Consider the following 17,730-nt stretch of genomic DNA (forward strand, 5'->3'; position numbering starts at 1 on the left):
ATGCAACTACTATCCACTACATTTTATCCAAGCCGTTGTCCGTACTGTCGACGTGATGACGTATGTCCATGAATCCACTACCGGTTCAAAGGGTAACAACGTGGGTCCTGGCGTGTCTCAGTTGGTGTTCAAGATAGTCTGGCGACAGCGAAGAGGCGCAGTTGGTAACTTATGTTTTACATTAATAATTAATGCAACTGAATTACACGACGTGTTTGTAATGAGCTGTAAGGTGTTACACTTTGCTAACGAGTAGGTTGTCGCAGTTATATTAGCACACAGAGCGAGCACTTTTTTTTTAACCTAGATGTGTGAATTTTGTGATATTTGTTTGATTAATATATTCAGCGCAGCGTGTGAGAGATTTTTAACTCGTTTACTCATTATGTACCTCAGGTGGCAGACCGGTGTTACAGTTCACATTAACTGGTTATGTTTATCCACATGTCAGCCCGTTGTAACGAACAAAGTAGAACACCTCAGGCTCCCCCACACCTGGGGGGCTGAGATGTTATAAGAGAAAGAGGGAGTCTAAGACGCGTTTTGACACACAGACAAACAAGCACACACAGACACAAACATACATTCCCACCCTCATGCACGCATATATAAACACTCACCCAACATGGAGACACAGAAATGGACGCCGTACACACACACACACACACACACACACTGCCCATACAAACTCTGAAGTGCTCCGGAAAAGACCCTAGGCCTCACTCCGTCCACTCATATGTGGTGTTGATGCAAAAGCCTGTTTTTCCTCCCTCGCTTTTTCTTGAACGCGCTAACTCCGGAGTTCGAGGTATCTGGACTGGGCATTCAACATTCCCCGAGTTAGGGTCCGCAGCAAGATGGTGTAGGGAGCAGATGTATTGTAAACAACTCCACATAGCAGGATCCCGATTCACCGGAAGTTGTCACCCTCTCACAAAGCTCCTTTCTGATGCTCTTGTATCTCATCAGAGCTCATCTGACAGCTGTTTTGTCTCATCTATGGTGTGCCATCACCATAGATGAGACAAAACTCATGTTGAGATGTGCCACAAGGGGGCATAGCCAGTCTGTGGGAGCCAGAATTTTGACTGGGCTTCAAGGCATCAAATAGTTATTTCACTTAATCATGTACAAAAAATTTTATCATTTGTATCTATCTGGGTTTTTTTCCTGAACTTTTGGATGATTTTTTTTTTAATCTCCATTACAGTGAAAAGACTGCTCATTTCTGTATATTTTATGAACTGGAGATGGCGAACTTTTCATTTTATTGCTTTGATACAAGGTCTTAATCTTGTCAAACTTTGTGATATACTGGCAGGCAGAGGTGACTGCTCGTGGAAAAGGACGAAGCGTTTTATATGATAAAACTGCAAATTGTAAGAAACGTCTTTATGTATTCTAGGTACATTTTCAGATCGGCAGTAAGTGTTTTCAAAAAATAATTTGGGCTTTTTGGAATTGTCAATTTCTTACTAAGAAAAACCTTCAATGAACTTCAAAATGCCATTAAAGGTTGTTTTATGAGTATTGTTTTGCTTCTTTTGCCCAGCTGTCACTGAAATGAGACTACCTTTTTTCCTGTTTTCTAGTCAATAATGGGCGAGTTTAAAGTACACCGAGTCCGCTTCTTCGACTACATGCCGAGTGCTATCCGGACCATGGCGTTCAACAGTCAAACTGAGCGGCTGGCTGTGGCCCGGGCTGATGGCGCAGTAGAAATCTTCAACTTCAATGACAATTTCTTCCAAGAAAAGGTAATGCCATCAGATAGATGACATTACTGCATGGTTTAAATGCACTAAGTATTCATTCACACATCCAAATCATCCATTGGAACACCCGAGTTGGCTACAAGTATATAAAATCAAGCAGCTAGGTATGCAGACTGCTTCTACAATCATTTGTGAAAGAATGGATCAATTTAAAAAGCTCAGTGAACTCCAGCATTGTACTGTGAGAAGATGCCACCAGTGCAACAAGCTCAGTTGTGAAATTACCTCTCTACTAACCATTCCACAGTCCACTGTTAGTAGTACTGTAAACAGGAACTCAGCCATAAAATGGTACGATGTGTAAAATCACAGAGTGAGATCAGGTGCTGAGGTGCATAGTCTGCAGAAGTCTCCAACTTTCTGCAGGTTCATTTGTTACAGACCTCTAAACTTCATATGGCCTCCAGAACAATGCATAGAGAGATTCATAGAATGTGTTTCCACGACCAAGCAACTGCATCCAACCCTTACATCACCAAGCGTCACATACAGGTGGTGTAAGCACGCCACCACTGGTTCCTAGAGTAGTGGAAACATGTTTTCTTGAGTAATGGAGCGTTTTTCCATCTGGCAATCCAATGGATGAGTCTGGGTTTGGAGGTTGCTAGGAGAAGAGTACTTGTATGATTGTGTTGTGCCAAGTGTTACGTTTGGTGGTGTGGGGTTGTTTTTCAGGGGTTGGGCTTGGTCCCATAGTTCCAGTGAAAGAAACCCTAAACCCTTCAGCATGCTCACACATTTTTGGCAATTTCATGCTCCCAACTTTGTGGGAACAGTTTGGGGATGGTCCCTTCCTGTTCCAACATGACTGCACACCAGTGCACAAAACAAAGTCCATATAGACATGAACAGTTTGGCGTGGAAGAACTTGACTGACCTGCACAGAGTCCTAATCTCAACCCAACAGAACATCTTTGGGATGGGGGTGAAAAAGGCCCGACAGCGTCTCTACCACCTCAGACGCTTGAGAGACTTCCAACTGCCCTCCAAGGTGCTCAGGAACTTTTACTCGTGCACCATAGAGAGCATCCTGGCGGGAAACATCTTAACCTGGTTCGGGAACAGCACCATGCAGGACAGACGAGCTCTACAGAGGGTTGTGCGGTCAGCTGAGCGCACCATCCGCTCCGAGCTCCCTGACCTGCACTCAATCTACAGCAGGCGGTGCCGGACCAAGGCCAGGAAGATCGTGAAGGACCTCAGCCATCCCAACAACAGACTGTTCTCTCTGTTGAGGTCAGGAAAGCGATTCCGCTCCCTGAAGACCAACACAGAGAGACTGAGGAGGAGCTTCTTCCCGCAGGCGATACGGTCTCTCAATCACACCACCACACAGTACTGACCCACACATATGGTTCTTACACACACACTGGACTTTCTGGACTTTGGTTTTGCACAACACTGGTCACTATATTCTTCATTTCCGGTTAATACTTGTACAGCTGCTGTTATTGTGTATATATTTATTTAGATTTAGATTTCTTCATACATTCTTATATAGTTCTATATTGTGTATTTTGTTGTACAGTTATTTTATTTTCAACTTTAATTTATATATTTATCTTATTCTTCCCAGTTAAATTTACCCTTCATTCTAATTTGTGTTGTACAGTTATTTCATTTTTAACCTTAATTTATATTTTATTCCTTCCTAGTTAAATTTACCCTTTTTAATTTTTCATATTTATTTCCTATCTTATTCATAGCCTTTTCCTTTTTGTTCTCTTTAGGTCACGAGCAGTTGTCCAAGCATTTCACTACATATCGTACTGTGTATGACTGTGTACGTGACAAATAAAATTTGAATTTGAATTTGAATTGGAGCGGAGACTGAGCCAGACCTCCTCATCCAACATTAGTGTCTGGACGCATAAATGTGTTTATGGAAGAATGATGAAACATTTCCATAAACACACTCCTAACCTGTGGAAAGCCTTCCCAGGGAGGATGATGCTGTCACAGCTGCAAAGGGTGGGCTGGCATCATATCGAACCCTATGGATTAAGAATGAGACGTCCATCAAATTCAAATGCGCGTGAAGGCAGATAAGTGATTACTTCAGCAGTATAGTGTAGTTTTGATAATGGCTGGAAGATTAATTGTAGGGAACCCTTCACTGCTCTGTATCACTTTTTGTCACACTCTTAAACCATAGTGTTGTTTTTTTGTGCAGTAATTTCCCTCATTATTGAAGGAGTCAAGGATGAAGCCAACAGAGACACTGGGTCTCCAACTCCTGCATCTGTACCAAATAGATCTAAAAATGCACATAGCACCTTAAAAATAAAAGGAGATAAACAAAAATACAATTCTGCTGTGTGTTAGTGTGTGAGAGAGAAGATGTCAGGAAGCTCCCACGACAAGTGGAGAGTGGCAGGCATGGGAACCCCCTCACCTCCAGTAACCATGTTAAAGAGCCTAGCCAGACACTCGAACTGCACAAAGAGACACATCCACCTCACCGTTTGAAGTGTGGATGATGGGTGGATGTTCAAGACCAAGGCTTCTGGTTACTGTCCAAATTTCTTTCTTTTTTTTTATTGCTAAAAGCCAATGAAAGTGGTTAAATGTAGCCACAGGCATGATGATCACTGCTGTGAGTGCGAGATGTGTCAGGTGCCAAAGCTCAGGGTTTGCATTTTTCTACATTTTTCCAAACCCCTCAATCGCATAATGGAGTTTTGTAAAAGTGGTCTTGAGGGTAATAATATGATGCTAAAATTATTATAAATTTTTGGTTTGTGTATTTTGTACTTTGCTTTTGTGTTGTGTCTGTTGTTTCTGTAATGGCAGAAGGAAGGTAGATGATTCACGGCTGCAGACCAAATGAACCTAACCTCCACACTGGTTTTAATTTTCTCAGGTGATCCCAGGACAGGATGGCCGAGCTACTGAGGCTCTGTGTTGGGTGGGCCATCGACTTTTCAGTGCTGGTTTGAATGGAGAGATCATAGAGTATGACCTGGAGAACCTGAGGCCCCAGTATACTGTAGATGCATATGGAGGACCAATCTGGACCATCAGTAGCAACAGCCAGGGAACACAGCTGGCAGTGAGTGTAAACCTTCTGGATGTTATTTTACACTTCAGATATTTCCTGTGTCAGACTCATCAGGAAGTCTTGTTGATACATTAATCACAAGAAATGTTTTCTGGGTCAGGTTGGTTGTGAGGACGGGACTGTAAAGATATTTGCAATATTGGAGGAGAGGATCCAGTTTCAAAGAAACCTCAACAGACATAAAGGTAAGACGACAAACTAGTTCACAGGTCTTTTCTTTAAAGAGTCTACATTTCTGTCTTTAAAATGGCTACAAACGTTAGACAGTGAACAGTAGAACAGCTAATATTACTGCAGCTGCGATTGTCGTCTGTGTGTTGTATTGAAAACAGATCAACTGAACTTAAAATGGTGTCAGGCTGTGCTTTTGCATGATGCACCATTTGTGGTACAAATTTGTATTGAGTTTTTTCTGACTCCAACTTGGAGTCTGCGCTCTGGAGAGACAGAGACAGCACCTATACTAATGAGAAGATGAGATCATTTGTGTTATTAACCACTGGATGACAAAACTGTCTTAAACAAATATTTGTGTTTGTGAACCCGCCTGATTCAGTTGTATTTGACCTCTTTAGGACGCATCATATCTTTGTGCTGGCATCCATCGAGTGCACAGATTGCTGCTGGAATGACTGACATGATCACAATCTTTGATGCAGAGACGGGTATTTTCTCCTTGAGCTGCTTTGCACAATTAGCAGAAATACAATCAGTTAAAACTGAAATGGAGCATGAGAAGAGATGTGTGTTCTTTACTGATGTGATTGTGTTTGTGACTGCAGGGCATGCTACACGCAGACTGCTGGTGGACAGGGCTATGGGAGCATCAAAGAATAAAGAAGTGGTTGTTTGGAGTGTTGGTTATCTGTCCGACCACACCATCATCAGTGGTGATTCTGCAGGAAAGGTCCAGATCTGGAACGGACTCACAGGAACTCTGGTTAGAACTTACCTGGTCACCAAGTGGGATGTTCTGGTTCTGTCCGTTTCAAAGGTGAGATGATACACTCACTGCTGCAGCTAGCTATGGGTGCACACACCTGTAAAGTCACTGGTTATAAATGCTTCACAGGATGAGAGCAGTGTCATAGCTGGAACATCCGAGGGCACTGTCATCCAGTTCCAGTTCATCTCCTCAACCGTGGACCAGCATGATAAAGAGTGGGTCCGGACCAGGACGTTTCGAAACCACTCCCATGATGTGAGTGCACTTGCTCACACAGACACCGCAGTGGTTTCTGGAGGTAAGTGTTAAATCTGCTTTTGGAAGTTTCTATATGTAATCGGTTATTGTTGATGTTTCAAAGTTTATACAGGCGATGAGTCCACGATTCTGTCAGTAAAGATGTTTTCTAAGTGTTCTTTTAATGTTGCTATTGACATGATGGCTGGTAGCGAAAGATGAGCTTTGTAGGTGAAGCTGTAACTGAACTAGTTTTTTTGATCTTCCAAAGGAGTAGAGCTGCCTTATTAGATTAAAGGTACAGTCAGTAATTTTTAGGTCATTTAATAGGAAAAAATGATATTATGCTCAAATTTAGAGATTAATGTGTAATTTCAAACAAAGTGATGCATTCACATAAATTTATCTTTTAAAAATACATAGGAGTAATCACGTGAGCTCATATGTAGTACACCAAAGGCACAGGGACAGACGTCAGAGGTGTTCGTGTGCCGTAGAGACATTTAAATGTGTGCCAGCATGAAGGTTCATGCTGTTTAATCATTGGAGACGGGCTCCCCAATAAATGAATGAGAAGGAAAGGGACAAAGCGTCTTAATAAAATGTCATCCTCCTCACCTCAAGCAAACATAGAAGTTAGTATTTGCAGCCTTGAAGTTTCCTGTGACCTGCTCTCTAGAGCACCCATTCCCAAATTCAAGAGTGCTGTGGCCTACTTAAAAACAAGAAACTCCCATAGAGCCCACCCAAGCTTAAATCTTCACTCTAATCAAAAGATGAGGGAGAGTTATGTCCTTGTGAATGTTACCCAGTCATACGCAAAGTGTTAAAGACAAAGTGAGACTCACCTGCCACTTAGACACAAACCTAAATACAAAAGCAGTAAATTCAGGTCAACGTAATGAATAATATCACAAACTAACCATCTCAAATTATATGTTTTAATTTGCTTTTTATATAAAAAAAAATACATTTATATGAATATGTAGCTGTACACAGAGTAATTTCAAGCTGAATTTCTGTTATTTCTGCGGCCCTTCTGCAGTAGTATCTTTGTGGCCACCAGGGGGCCCCGGCTCACTCTGAAAATCACTGATCTAGAGATGAATGTAGGAATGCAAGTATTCAACACTGTTAACCTGCCACCTCCCCAGGACAAAGTCTGTGATGTCAGATTGCCTGATGTGCAAAGTGTAGGTAACTGCATTTACCTCTACAAAGAGGGCATCACCAGTGTTGCCTCCAGTGCATCCTCTCAAGGCAGCAACCTCACCTAAATAACACGGAGTATTTCCACTTGTCCAGAAGCATCTGGAGCAGACTATTTTCTGCTGTTTGGTACATGTGAGAAACGAAGGCTGGAAAATGTGGAAAATAAAGGATGGCTCGCTTCTGTGCTTCAAATCTGTGCTCATTCTAATGGCCAGTACAGGCAACAACCCTGGTTGCACAAAGAAGGTGGCTTGTATAGAAGTCTTATTGAACACAATGTCATGTCCCTATTAGTGGTCTGTTTGTGGTTATGGTAGTGTCCAGATGGATAATAGAGCTGGGTATAGAGAGGGCCTGTCTTTTAAAAGTCAAGTTGCTGTTGCTGCCGTTAGTTTTACATTCAAATTCAGTCATGCTGGTCTCATGATGTGTGTTTGTAAAAAGTTAAGGTGACAAAAGGAAAAAACATTTGGGATCATGCAAATCAGCGCATTAAATCAAAGTGGCTAAAGAAGCAACCCAGGGATTTAAAGTTTAGATGTAAAGTTTCGATATTTTCCTTCAGGTATGGACACCCAGTTGGTGGTGCGCCCATTGCTGGATAAGGTGGAGAAGAACACTCAAGAGTCAGCACTGCGCAAAATAGCTTTTCCACATGTGAGTAGAAGAAAACGTCGAACAAGTCAATTCAGCTAAAGTGGCGTCTTTAAAATTGAACTAACCTGTTATTCTATCTGTATTTCATGGATTAGCCTGTTAACAAATTATTCTGAAGCACTTTAATAATGTTTAATACCATTTATTAAAACAATGTTGTCCATGACTGTTCCTGTTACAATGTGCAGTGACCTTTTTTTCTGTCTTCTTGTAGAGGAGCCTGGTTGGCTGTGCAAAGAAAGCTGGACTCCTTCTCTTCCAGTTCCCTGATCGCTTAGAGCTGTGGAAACTTGGAGAAAGTGAAGGACATGGTGAGCAACACACTTGAATAGAGAAACATTTAACTATAAGAAAATGTAAGGAGCTCTTTGATCTACGTAGTTAATCAACAATGAAACAAAAAAATTCTACTGCTATTGAGAATAATCCCCTTATTGTGTCTGCTTCAGCTTTGTTCGTCGTGCTAATTGTGCACTCGGCACCTTCACTGATTTGCTAACAATGAAAATTGCCCTTGAAGGGACAAATAAAACAAATGATTATTTCCAGTTCCACAGTTTATTCTTGAATACTACAGCAGCTTTGCATGAATTACAGTCCAGTAATGAGAATCCTTGATGAGTAAATAATAATAATAATAATAATAATAATAATAATAATGACAGCAGGTGTACCATCGCCTTGACGACCTCCATCACTGTACTGTGTTTGTGTCACATACTGCGTCACAGGACTTTTGGCTGCACTGCTGTAACAATCCCACATGCATTAGGTGGTGCTCAGTTGTAATAGATGTGGCAGAAACCGAGTGGAGTTTAATTGAGTTGTGCCGAGTAGGTACTGGTGGAAAAGCTAAAGTGTAATAATTCTGTTATGTACACACAGGAAAACCTGGTGACCGTCTACCTGTGAAGAGGAAACCAGAGAAGCTGATCGAGCTGAAGAGGAAGGTATGTGTTAATATTTTCGATGTATCCGTAGTTTCTTTCAGAGCAACATTTGGTTTGCTGCAACGCTCTAAAAGTTGGCTGCTTCCTTTCGAGCTGTGGCGTCAAGGCCTTTCTGTTCACAAGGAATGTCACATTTTTAGAAAGTGTACAGGAAAAAACAATTCTCTACAATCATGAAATCTGGTAACTTATCAGTGTTTAGTTGACATAAACACTAAAATATATAATCTGTCTTGTTTGTGTGTTTAACGCCCTTATATGTGCGAAAAGTGTTTTTACAGTGAAGTTTTCTTGTGTACGTCCTGTGATTCACAAAATAACTTTATAGGACATTTGCTAAAACTACAGCAGCATGATTGCACACATGGTAAGAGTCCAGCAAAACATCCTAATAATAGAAACGTCCTTTATTGTAATTGTACATGTGCAACAAAATTGGGGGTGCACTGAAATTGTATTATGTCTTTATAGTGTGTTAAATAAATACATAAATAAATAAAATTAAAAAAACAGACTTTGACCTTCTAATTCTAATGTGACCAGCTTTAAATATAATTACATTGTCTTCTAATAAAATACATTTAATTTAATTGCAGGGAAATGATGTCCCTAGTGTGTTAGTGTGGCCTTTCTGTTTCCTTTCAGTCAGATTGAACAAGACACTTAACAATGACCCTTGAAGAATTAGCTTTAGGCGCTAGTGTGCTTGATGTATCCATACTTTGTGTGTCGCTTCCTGCAGGGAGAGGATCACATCTGCTGTAGTGCTTTGTCTGCATGTGGAGGCTGGTTGGCATATTCCACTGTCTCCAGTGTTCGTCTCTACAGAATACAGTATAACAACACCATCAGCATTAACAAGGTGGGTACCTTAGCACGAGCATGCCTGTGACATTGCACTTAAATAACACAACTTTAAATCATAGCAGGAGTTTTTGTTTTCTTTTGTTTTTCTAAAGGTGTAAAGTAACTTCAGCAATGTATGTGTCTTAAGTACTGTGTGGGATGTCCCTCTTGTCAAGAACTGTGAGTGCAAACAGTGCACAGCTCTTCTCTCAATGCACCACAGAGTGGCTAAAACTAACATTTACCCCCCTTGACAAGCTACCGGGGTGTAGACCGCAGGTTCACTGGATGTGTCAATTTACCATCCAACAAAAGTTTTTACATGTAAAGCTGCTCAAATAATCACAAGAGTAAAATGATGCCTTTGACTAAATATAACAAAGTATGATGGTCTCTGTGTCTTCATCTCTCCAGGTGTCCAAGCTGCCTAAAGAGCTTCGCTCGGTCCACCAGCTCTGCTTCTCCTCTGACTCCTCCAAACTCTTTGCTTCCTCCTGCCAATCTTCAGTTATTGTTGTTGCTGTCAGTCAACAGGAGTGCAGATATCTTCATACCCTTAAACATAAGACCGGTGAGTGGAAAGCCAGGAGCACAACCCACAGAAGCCAAACCAAACGGAAAGACAAGACAGTACCTTAAACACAATATATTGTGTACATGCATCATATTTTGAAGCAAATTAATGCCCAGGCCTGAGTGATCTCACCAAGGCTAAAGTTCCAAAAATGCATTCGAGTGAATGCGTTTTTGGAACTTGAAGCTGGCTCCTAGACTCCATGCTCCTCGGAGCCTGTTAGTGAGTCCAGAGTCCAACACACACACACACACACCATTGTGTGCATTTTTTTTCCACTTTTCTATCCAGGTATAGTTTTACTGCGCTGGGAGACTGTTTGGGATCTTTGTCATGCTGATAAATGAAACCACTGTCCAGATGATATTGCATGGTGATCAAAAAGCTGACAGTGATTGTGTGTTCATTTAATTACAATTGCAATAATTTTAACAATACTTCTGGTTCAAAAATAATCCTAAGCCAAGCAAGACGTTCCACCATGTTTTACAGATGCCTGTAAACTCGCTGTTCTGACCTCCTTTATACATATTTATGACGCATCAAAAATATCAAATTTGGATTCATCATAGCTTCTTGTAATAAGATTACGGTACAAGAAGGTCTGGCCCCTTGGAAGGAAAATATAAAGAAATGATTGCACTAAACGTTCTCCCTCAAATGTCTAGGGACGGTTCTGTAAAGCCCGATATTTACAGGGACAGATCAAAGCCGGACTTAAATGGTAACCAGTAGGCATTCCCGACCTGATGCAGCTCTTTCTGTCAAGTTATTGTTTCCTCTTTGTAGATTGTAGCAGTAGACTCAACTCTTGCTTAACTCTCCTCAGGCTTCTTGCCAGAGATCCTCACTGCTTCTGCTCCATGATGCAAATTGCCAGTGTGGTCACATGTAAACAAATCCTAATGCACGAAGGCCATTCCCTGCCAATGCTACATGCAGCTATACTGTGCAGTTGTAACTGTTTGATAACATCTTGCATAACTGGTGTGTGTATGTATGTGTGTTGGATATCAAGGTTCCAGACAGCCAGTGCACCTCCTTTGTGCCAGTGATGATGGTAAATGGCTGGCTACAGCAAACACTGACTGTGAGATCCACATCTACAACCTCCACAAGATGAAGGTGAGTTCTGATTTATTGATGTGTCAAACTTGAATCATTTTTGATAGATTGGAGTTTGTAAAATTGTAATTTTTGTTTTGTTGTAGCTCCACTGTATGGTTCCTGTGTACAACTCCTGTCCGACTACAATCGCCATCCACCCAGTGACCAACAATCTCATCTCTGTGCATGCTGACCAGCAGGTCAGAAACAGCTTAAGATTTAGTTTTGCTCAGATCTCATAGTAACCAACAGATCCTGTAACTGCATGTGTTCTCTGTCGTGTGCAGATCTTTGAATTCTCCTTGGTGCAGAAGGAGTACACACAGTGGAGTCGAAGACTGCAGGCACAAGGACTGCTTTCCCTGTGGCTGGAGCGGGACACGCCCATCACCCACATTACCTTCAACCCGAAAAACCCGGATCACATCATTCTGCACGACACATACATGTTCTGCATCATTGATCAGAGTCTGGTATGTGTGTGCATGTCCATAGCTGTGTTAAAATAGTTGGCCCAGGCGTCAGTGTGATAGAGATGGAGGAGAAAGCTGAATATGATTCAATGGTCTCGATAAGCTTTAATAACAGGAAGTCCAGAACCAGTGGCAGCCCTGATCATGTGACTAACACCACTGTGCTTGCCTCTCTCTTCATGCTACATCATAACTAATTCAGCAGTGTTGTTTTTGAGCACACAAAACTACAAAGCACTGCAGACTTCTGTGGAGAGCAGCAGCTGTTTCTGTGGTTTCCTACTATGGACACCACTGCAGTTTAAACATCTGTGTCGAGTCATGAGCAAACATTTTAACCCTCTCCAAGGATTTATGGACAGTTCAGCAGTTATTTCAGACCTTGTTGAACATTCTGTGGTCTGCATTTATACTCCTCTTCACTGATGTTCCCTTGTATGACTGATTAACTAATATCTTTGGATTAGTTTGTATGTATCCATTAGGACAATTAATCGAGAAGTCCTTGGGAGAATTTTTGTTATTCCCGCCAGCTTTTGCCTTGAGCATCCAGCTGGCGCCAGGGGGGGTCGCATGAGAGGAAGATGGTAGTTGTTTTGGTTAGTGCGAACAAACTGCTTCCAATTTTACAGTTGGTCTAATGTCAGTCACTGGTCAACAGGTCTCTCAATTCCCATTGTTCTTCTTCAAGATCTTATCCATATTGCGTTTAAAAACAAACACAGTCTGAGTACTCACAGCCCTGCCCATCGTCTATCATGTCGGCCAGCCTTGTGGGATTTTGAACAGCTATAGCCGCTTCATGTTCTTCGATAAGCCAGGTCCGAGCCAGCTCCAATCAGCTGTTCAATGTCCTCCATCGAGAGTGTCGCCAGACACACGACGCAACCAACCATCGAGTATCTGGCAACAAACGTCTCCGCAGGACAATCAGGCTCTCCCAAGCCCAGGAGGGTGTCAATTCTGTTAAGGGACCAGTTGATCAAATCCATAATTCTTCTTTAGGTTTTTAGAGAACAAGTCTGGGAGACTCTCTTAGGGTTAGAATAAGCGAGACTATACAAAAGACATGAGAAGCCAAGCAGGAAAGATAAGGGAGAGGGAGAAAGTGCGACCGCCTCTGTCAAGAGCTGGCTATATTTTTAGAAAGATTTTTTGAGAATCTTGAGGCTTTACTAATCTCTTTCTGTCACTGTGTATTTCTGTGTCTTTGTATCTACATGCAGCCCTTCCCAGAATTGAATGCAGTGCTCTGGAATCAAATGACATTAAAGAGCCTTCCTGTGTCACAGAGGATTGGACAAAGCCATGCCTTTAAGATCTGTAAGAGTTTCCAGGTAGGATATTTATGGTGACTACAATCTTTCATTTTACTCCTTCAAACAGTAGCGTCCGCTTCACACTCATCTATGTTTATAAGCGCACATGTAGTAATTTTCAAGGATGAAATCCCACCTTGTGAAATACACATCATCACAGTCAGACAAATAATTCAGAGCTGCACGGTGGTCAAAAAGCAAAGAAACCACCTTGTTTCAAATGAGACATTTGAGCAATGTCATTGTTGTTGCAACAAATAAACAATAAACTACAAATAATAAAAAATAACTTTCAGCTTCCATTAATCCTTCACATGAAGCTGTTATACTAGCTCGCACACTTGTAGCCACGTGTCACTAAAGTGTGACTGTTCTTCACTGTGAGTGAGGAAGACACAAAGTTAACCAGAGCAAATGAAAAGAGAAAGTCCTGCTATTGGCTAAAGTTATAAACATGCTGGAAAATAAAATATGTTTTTGTGTTGTAAGGTGCACTATGTCAGGTAAGGGTGGATGTACAGCAACGGTTTTCAGTTCATTGTTTGTAGCTCAGTCCAATAGCAGAGCACTTTATTTTTAGATTCGTGCAAGGGAGAGAAGATCCTGGAAGTTTAGAACTAGCAGTTCCTTGTTTGTCTGGAATTTCAAGTCCCACAGGACCTTGGCACTGTTGTTCACAACCACAGCTGATGATATCTTCCAGAGGGAGACGGCGGCACAAATATTCCTGTACACTATCACAACCACTTGGTTGTGTGTCTCAGTTTATGCCGTTCCAACTTGTATCTCACATTCTGCTAATGTGTGTTGTAGATTGTAGCACTTGGGTTCGTTGGCTGTGGCAGACACCTGCCTCTGTGGATATTATACTGGTTATACGTTCTTGCATAACCAGTGCTTGGAGTTCGTCAGAATTTGTGGGTTTTGTTTGTCCACCAGCTTCTTGAGGATTCACTGCAAGTTCTCAGTGGGTTCTGTGCCGTTTCCTGGCCATGGATCCAGAATTTTGATGCTTCTTTCACCAAGCCACTTAGTTACCACTTTTCTGCTGACATCTCTTCTACTGATCTTTTGTCCCACAGCACCTCATGTGTGTCAGTCTATTGGAGGATCTCTCTCTGGTGGTAGTGGAGCGCCCCCTCCTGGACATCATGTCTCAGCTGCCAGCACCTGTCCGCCAGAAGAAGTTTGCAACCTAAAAGTACATGTGATAGGATGAGATTGTTACCTCGTTGTATTAAGTATCCATTTTGTACAAAAAGTTTTGATAATGTAATTTGAAAATAAAATAAAGTATTTACTGTTATCTGTGTTGGATGCAGAAGTGCGCTGAAATCTTTGTCTCTTCTTCACTTAATGTTATGAACTTGCTGGAAACCAAAAGTGTAAACCAGACTGGAGCTATATGATGGGGAAAAGACAAATGATGGAACGTTTCAAAGACACAAAGACCTGGATGACTTCTAATCTAACCTGGATTTCCTTTTCCTTCCGTGTGACTATTAAACAAATATGTAGGACTTGCATTTGCACAAGATCTCTATAATTGGAAACATCCTGTCTCAGTAGTGCTGAAAACTAGTTCATGCATGACTTATATCTCACAGAACTGTATGCTTTTAGAGAAAATAAAGCCAAACGCCACTCTGATTACAGTACTGTTGACATATGAAGCGAACGTTTTTAAACCTGTGCTTTGGTGTTAATTTGTGTTTTTAAAATGTTCATGTTGTTCCCTTTAATGGAATAAATTAATCTGCACAGTTATGGCCTGCATTTGTATAGCGCTTTTCTAGTCCATAGGACCCCAAAGCGCTTTACACTACATTCAGTCATCCACCCATTCACATACACATTCACACACTGGCGATAGCAAGCTACATTGTAGCCACAGCTGCCCTGGGGCGCACTGACAGAGGCGAGGCTGCCGGACACAGGCGCCACCAGGCCCTCTGACCACCACCAGTAGGCAAACACGGGGTTAGTATCTTGCCCAAGGATATTTGGCGTGCAGCCTGGGATCGAACCACCGGCCTTCTGATTAGTGGCTGACCTGCTCTGCCACCTGAGCTACAGCCAGTTAATTGGGAAAGAATCATTTATAGACACTTGGGGGGGAAAAGTCTATAGCATTACATTACCTGAAGTATACAAATGGTAAATATATTCTATTAAATCTAAAACTTGTCACCTCTCAGTATAGATGGTCTTTGATTCACTCTGCTTATGTAGCGCTAACACAGAGAAACCGACAACCAATTTAGAATCACCAGCAAACCCTGACCCCACTAACTGCATGTCTATGGGCTGTGGGAGGAACCCCGAGAGGACCCACCAAATGAGAGCTCAGGATGTTCTTGATGCACAACTGTGCTTCCCATGTGGGTAATTAATGACTGTGAAATATCCATAAATCACCCCCCTCCCCAATTCAAGGGTGTCGATTAGCTAAAGCATGCCACTTAAGAGATGTGGTGGGCTGCAGAGTCACAGACAACAATTCAAGCTCACATTCACACATTTCAGAATGAGGTCATTGCTTTGAGTTTGCATGCTTTCTCCGGGTTCTTCGGTTTCCTCACACCAGGTTAGTGATTTTAAACTGATCAGTGGTGTGGATTTGAGCGTGAACCCGACAGTTAACTGAACACAGCTGGGAAAGGCTTGAATACCCCCTCAAACCTGAGTTAATTTAGCGCTTAGAAAAATAAACCGATTGACATTGTTTTTTCTGTCCGAGACCAGAATAATATCCACTGTATATGCTTAACTGTATTTACTTTAAGTATCCTCCAAAATAATAACATTACTTGTAACTATGGCACATTCAAGTATCACCTTGGAAGAAGTATCATCTCTCAGTGTTGCCTCTGCAGCAACAACTTTGACTTGGGTAGGGACTCTGTACCAAAGATATGCAACTACTGACTGAAGTTTGCCTTTTTTTTTTTCTAAATCTACACAGGAAATAAAAGTTTCCACGGGCAGAGTTGGGGTCAACATTGGGCAGTCGCATACCTCCAGTGACGTAGTCATGCTGGTGAAAACCAATCTCCGCCCTCTGTCTGATCGAAAAGTGTGGGCGGATGAACACATTTGTGGGATTTTCGTGAAACTGTTGCTTCTTCTCCACCCACTTTCCTGTTTTTTTTTCAAATGACGATTGTGTATTGTCTGGGAATTCCGAGATCCCCAGGAGAATTGGCAGCACTGACAATAGCGGGTGTAGTGGGAGGTGCACACCTGTGCACCAGGTGTGGTAGGTCTTGCTCATTGAGCAAGTGTGGGAATTTACGTGTTTGTCAAGCGCAGAATATTATTTACTTATATATCCACGGTTTGTACTTTTAACTAGTGTTGGACAGGGCGAGGCTCCGTGAAACACTGAAACATTCGAGCCCATCTCCACGGTGACGTCTGCTGGATAATGTGACCATCGCCACATTTTGATAATGCTGTTCTGTGAAACAACGACGCAAGCGTTTATCCTGTCTTCCTTATCTCACCGCAGCAGGTGATGTGCCAGAAAGTGATTGCCGTCCGCGGGAGCGCGCGCAGCTGCTTAAAGCTGCAGCGCCCGGATTACTTGCGTTGCCAGATACTTCCGTGCAACTGATATAACGTGTGTGTGTGTGTGTGTGTGTGTGTGTGTGTGTGTGTGTGTGTGTGTGTGTGTGTGTGTGTGTGTGTGTGTGTGTGTGTGTCCTAACTCGTGACAGAAACAATATTTCGGCTTCAAACTTGTTGGGTATCATCAAGAAGGGTTAAATGTGACACACAGGAGCCCAAACATTCCCTCAGAACTGCTGAATAACTTTTAAAAGAACATTAATACCGATAACATGTCATTTTCAACCTGTGCATAAAACGTCAAAAATGTTGTAATTCAAAAATAATACAAAACAAGGATAATGGCCAAATGGAAACAGGTGGGAGGAGATCTGCTTAAACAAATTAGGAACACTGAGTAATAGGAAAGAGAAAACAAGCGGTAATAAAAATGTCGATCCAATACAGCACTTATTAATTGAAACGAAAACCAAAAACGAATAACAATTACATCCAATTAAAGAAGAAACCACCAGTTAAAATAAACTAACAAATAGACCAGAAACAGGGGGTATAGCGGAAGCTCAACACCAGTAAACCATGGAACAACATATATATTAATTCTTTGCATACAGTAACTATGCTAACATGTTAGGAAACACAAAATAATTGAATAATCCTACAAACAAATTGCAATCAAAGCTGAACTCTAATGTTGTGAACAACACAGAAACGCACACAGCAACACGAACATAAATTAATGAATTAATAAACAAATAAACAACCAATAAATATTATAGGAGACAACGATACAAAACAAGAAACATTTCAAATCCCTAGAAAACCATTTCAAAAACATAACTTAACATAACCATTCTACCACTACTGTTCACATAAAGTAATAGATATCTATACGTATAGATATACATGAACACACATATGTACACACTAAATATACATATGTATACATATACATACATATACTGTATACCTGCACGTCCATAAACATAGAAGGTGCAATGTG

General features: G+C 41.6%; 1 protein-coding gene across 1 annotated transcript; it reads left to right on the plus strand.

Moving 5' to 3' along the window:
* The first annotated feature begins 27 nt into the window (after positions 1 to 27).
* Positions 28 to 14,924, plus strand: utp4 (UTP4 small subunit processome component). Its single transcript, XM_026174865.2, has 17 exons — positions 28 to 164; positions 1,593 to 1,757; positions 4,639 to 4,827; positions 4,937 to 5,021; positions 5,412 to 5,501; positions 5,619 to 5,830; positions 5,909 to 6,080; positions 7,797 to 7,888; positions 8,103 to 8,199; positions 8,774 to 8,838; positions 9,581 to 9,700; positions 10,099 to 10,255; positions 11,277 to 11,383; positions 11,470 to 11,565; positions 11,653 to 11,838; positions 13,065 to 13,175; positions 14,240 to 14,924. Exons 2-17 carry the CDS (start codon positions 1,599 to 1,601, stop codon positions 14,354 to 14,356), a joined length of 2,055 nt encoding a protein of 684 aa, XP_026030650.2. The 5' UTR covers positions 28 to 164; positions 1,593 to 1,598; the 3' UTR covers positions 14,357 to 14,924.
* Positions 14,925 to 17,730: the final 2,806 nt, after the last annotated feature.

Source organism: Astatotilapia calliptera, chromosome 7 (genome assembly GCF_964374335.1).
Source record: "Astatotilapia calliptera chromosome 7, fAstCal68.1, whole genome shotgun sequence".
Taxonomy (NCBI): domain Eukaryota; kingdom Metazoa; phylum Chordata; class Actinopteri; order Cichliformes; family Cichlidae; genus Astatotilapia; species Astatotilapia calliptera.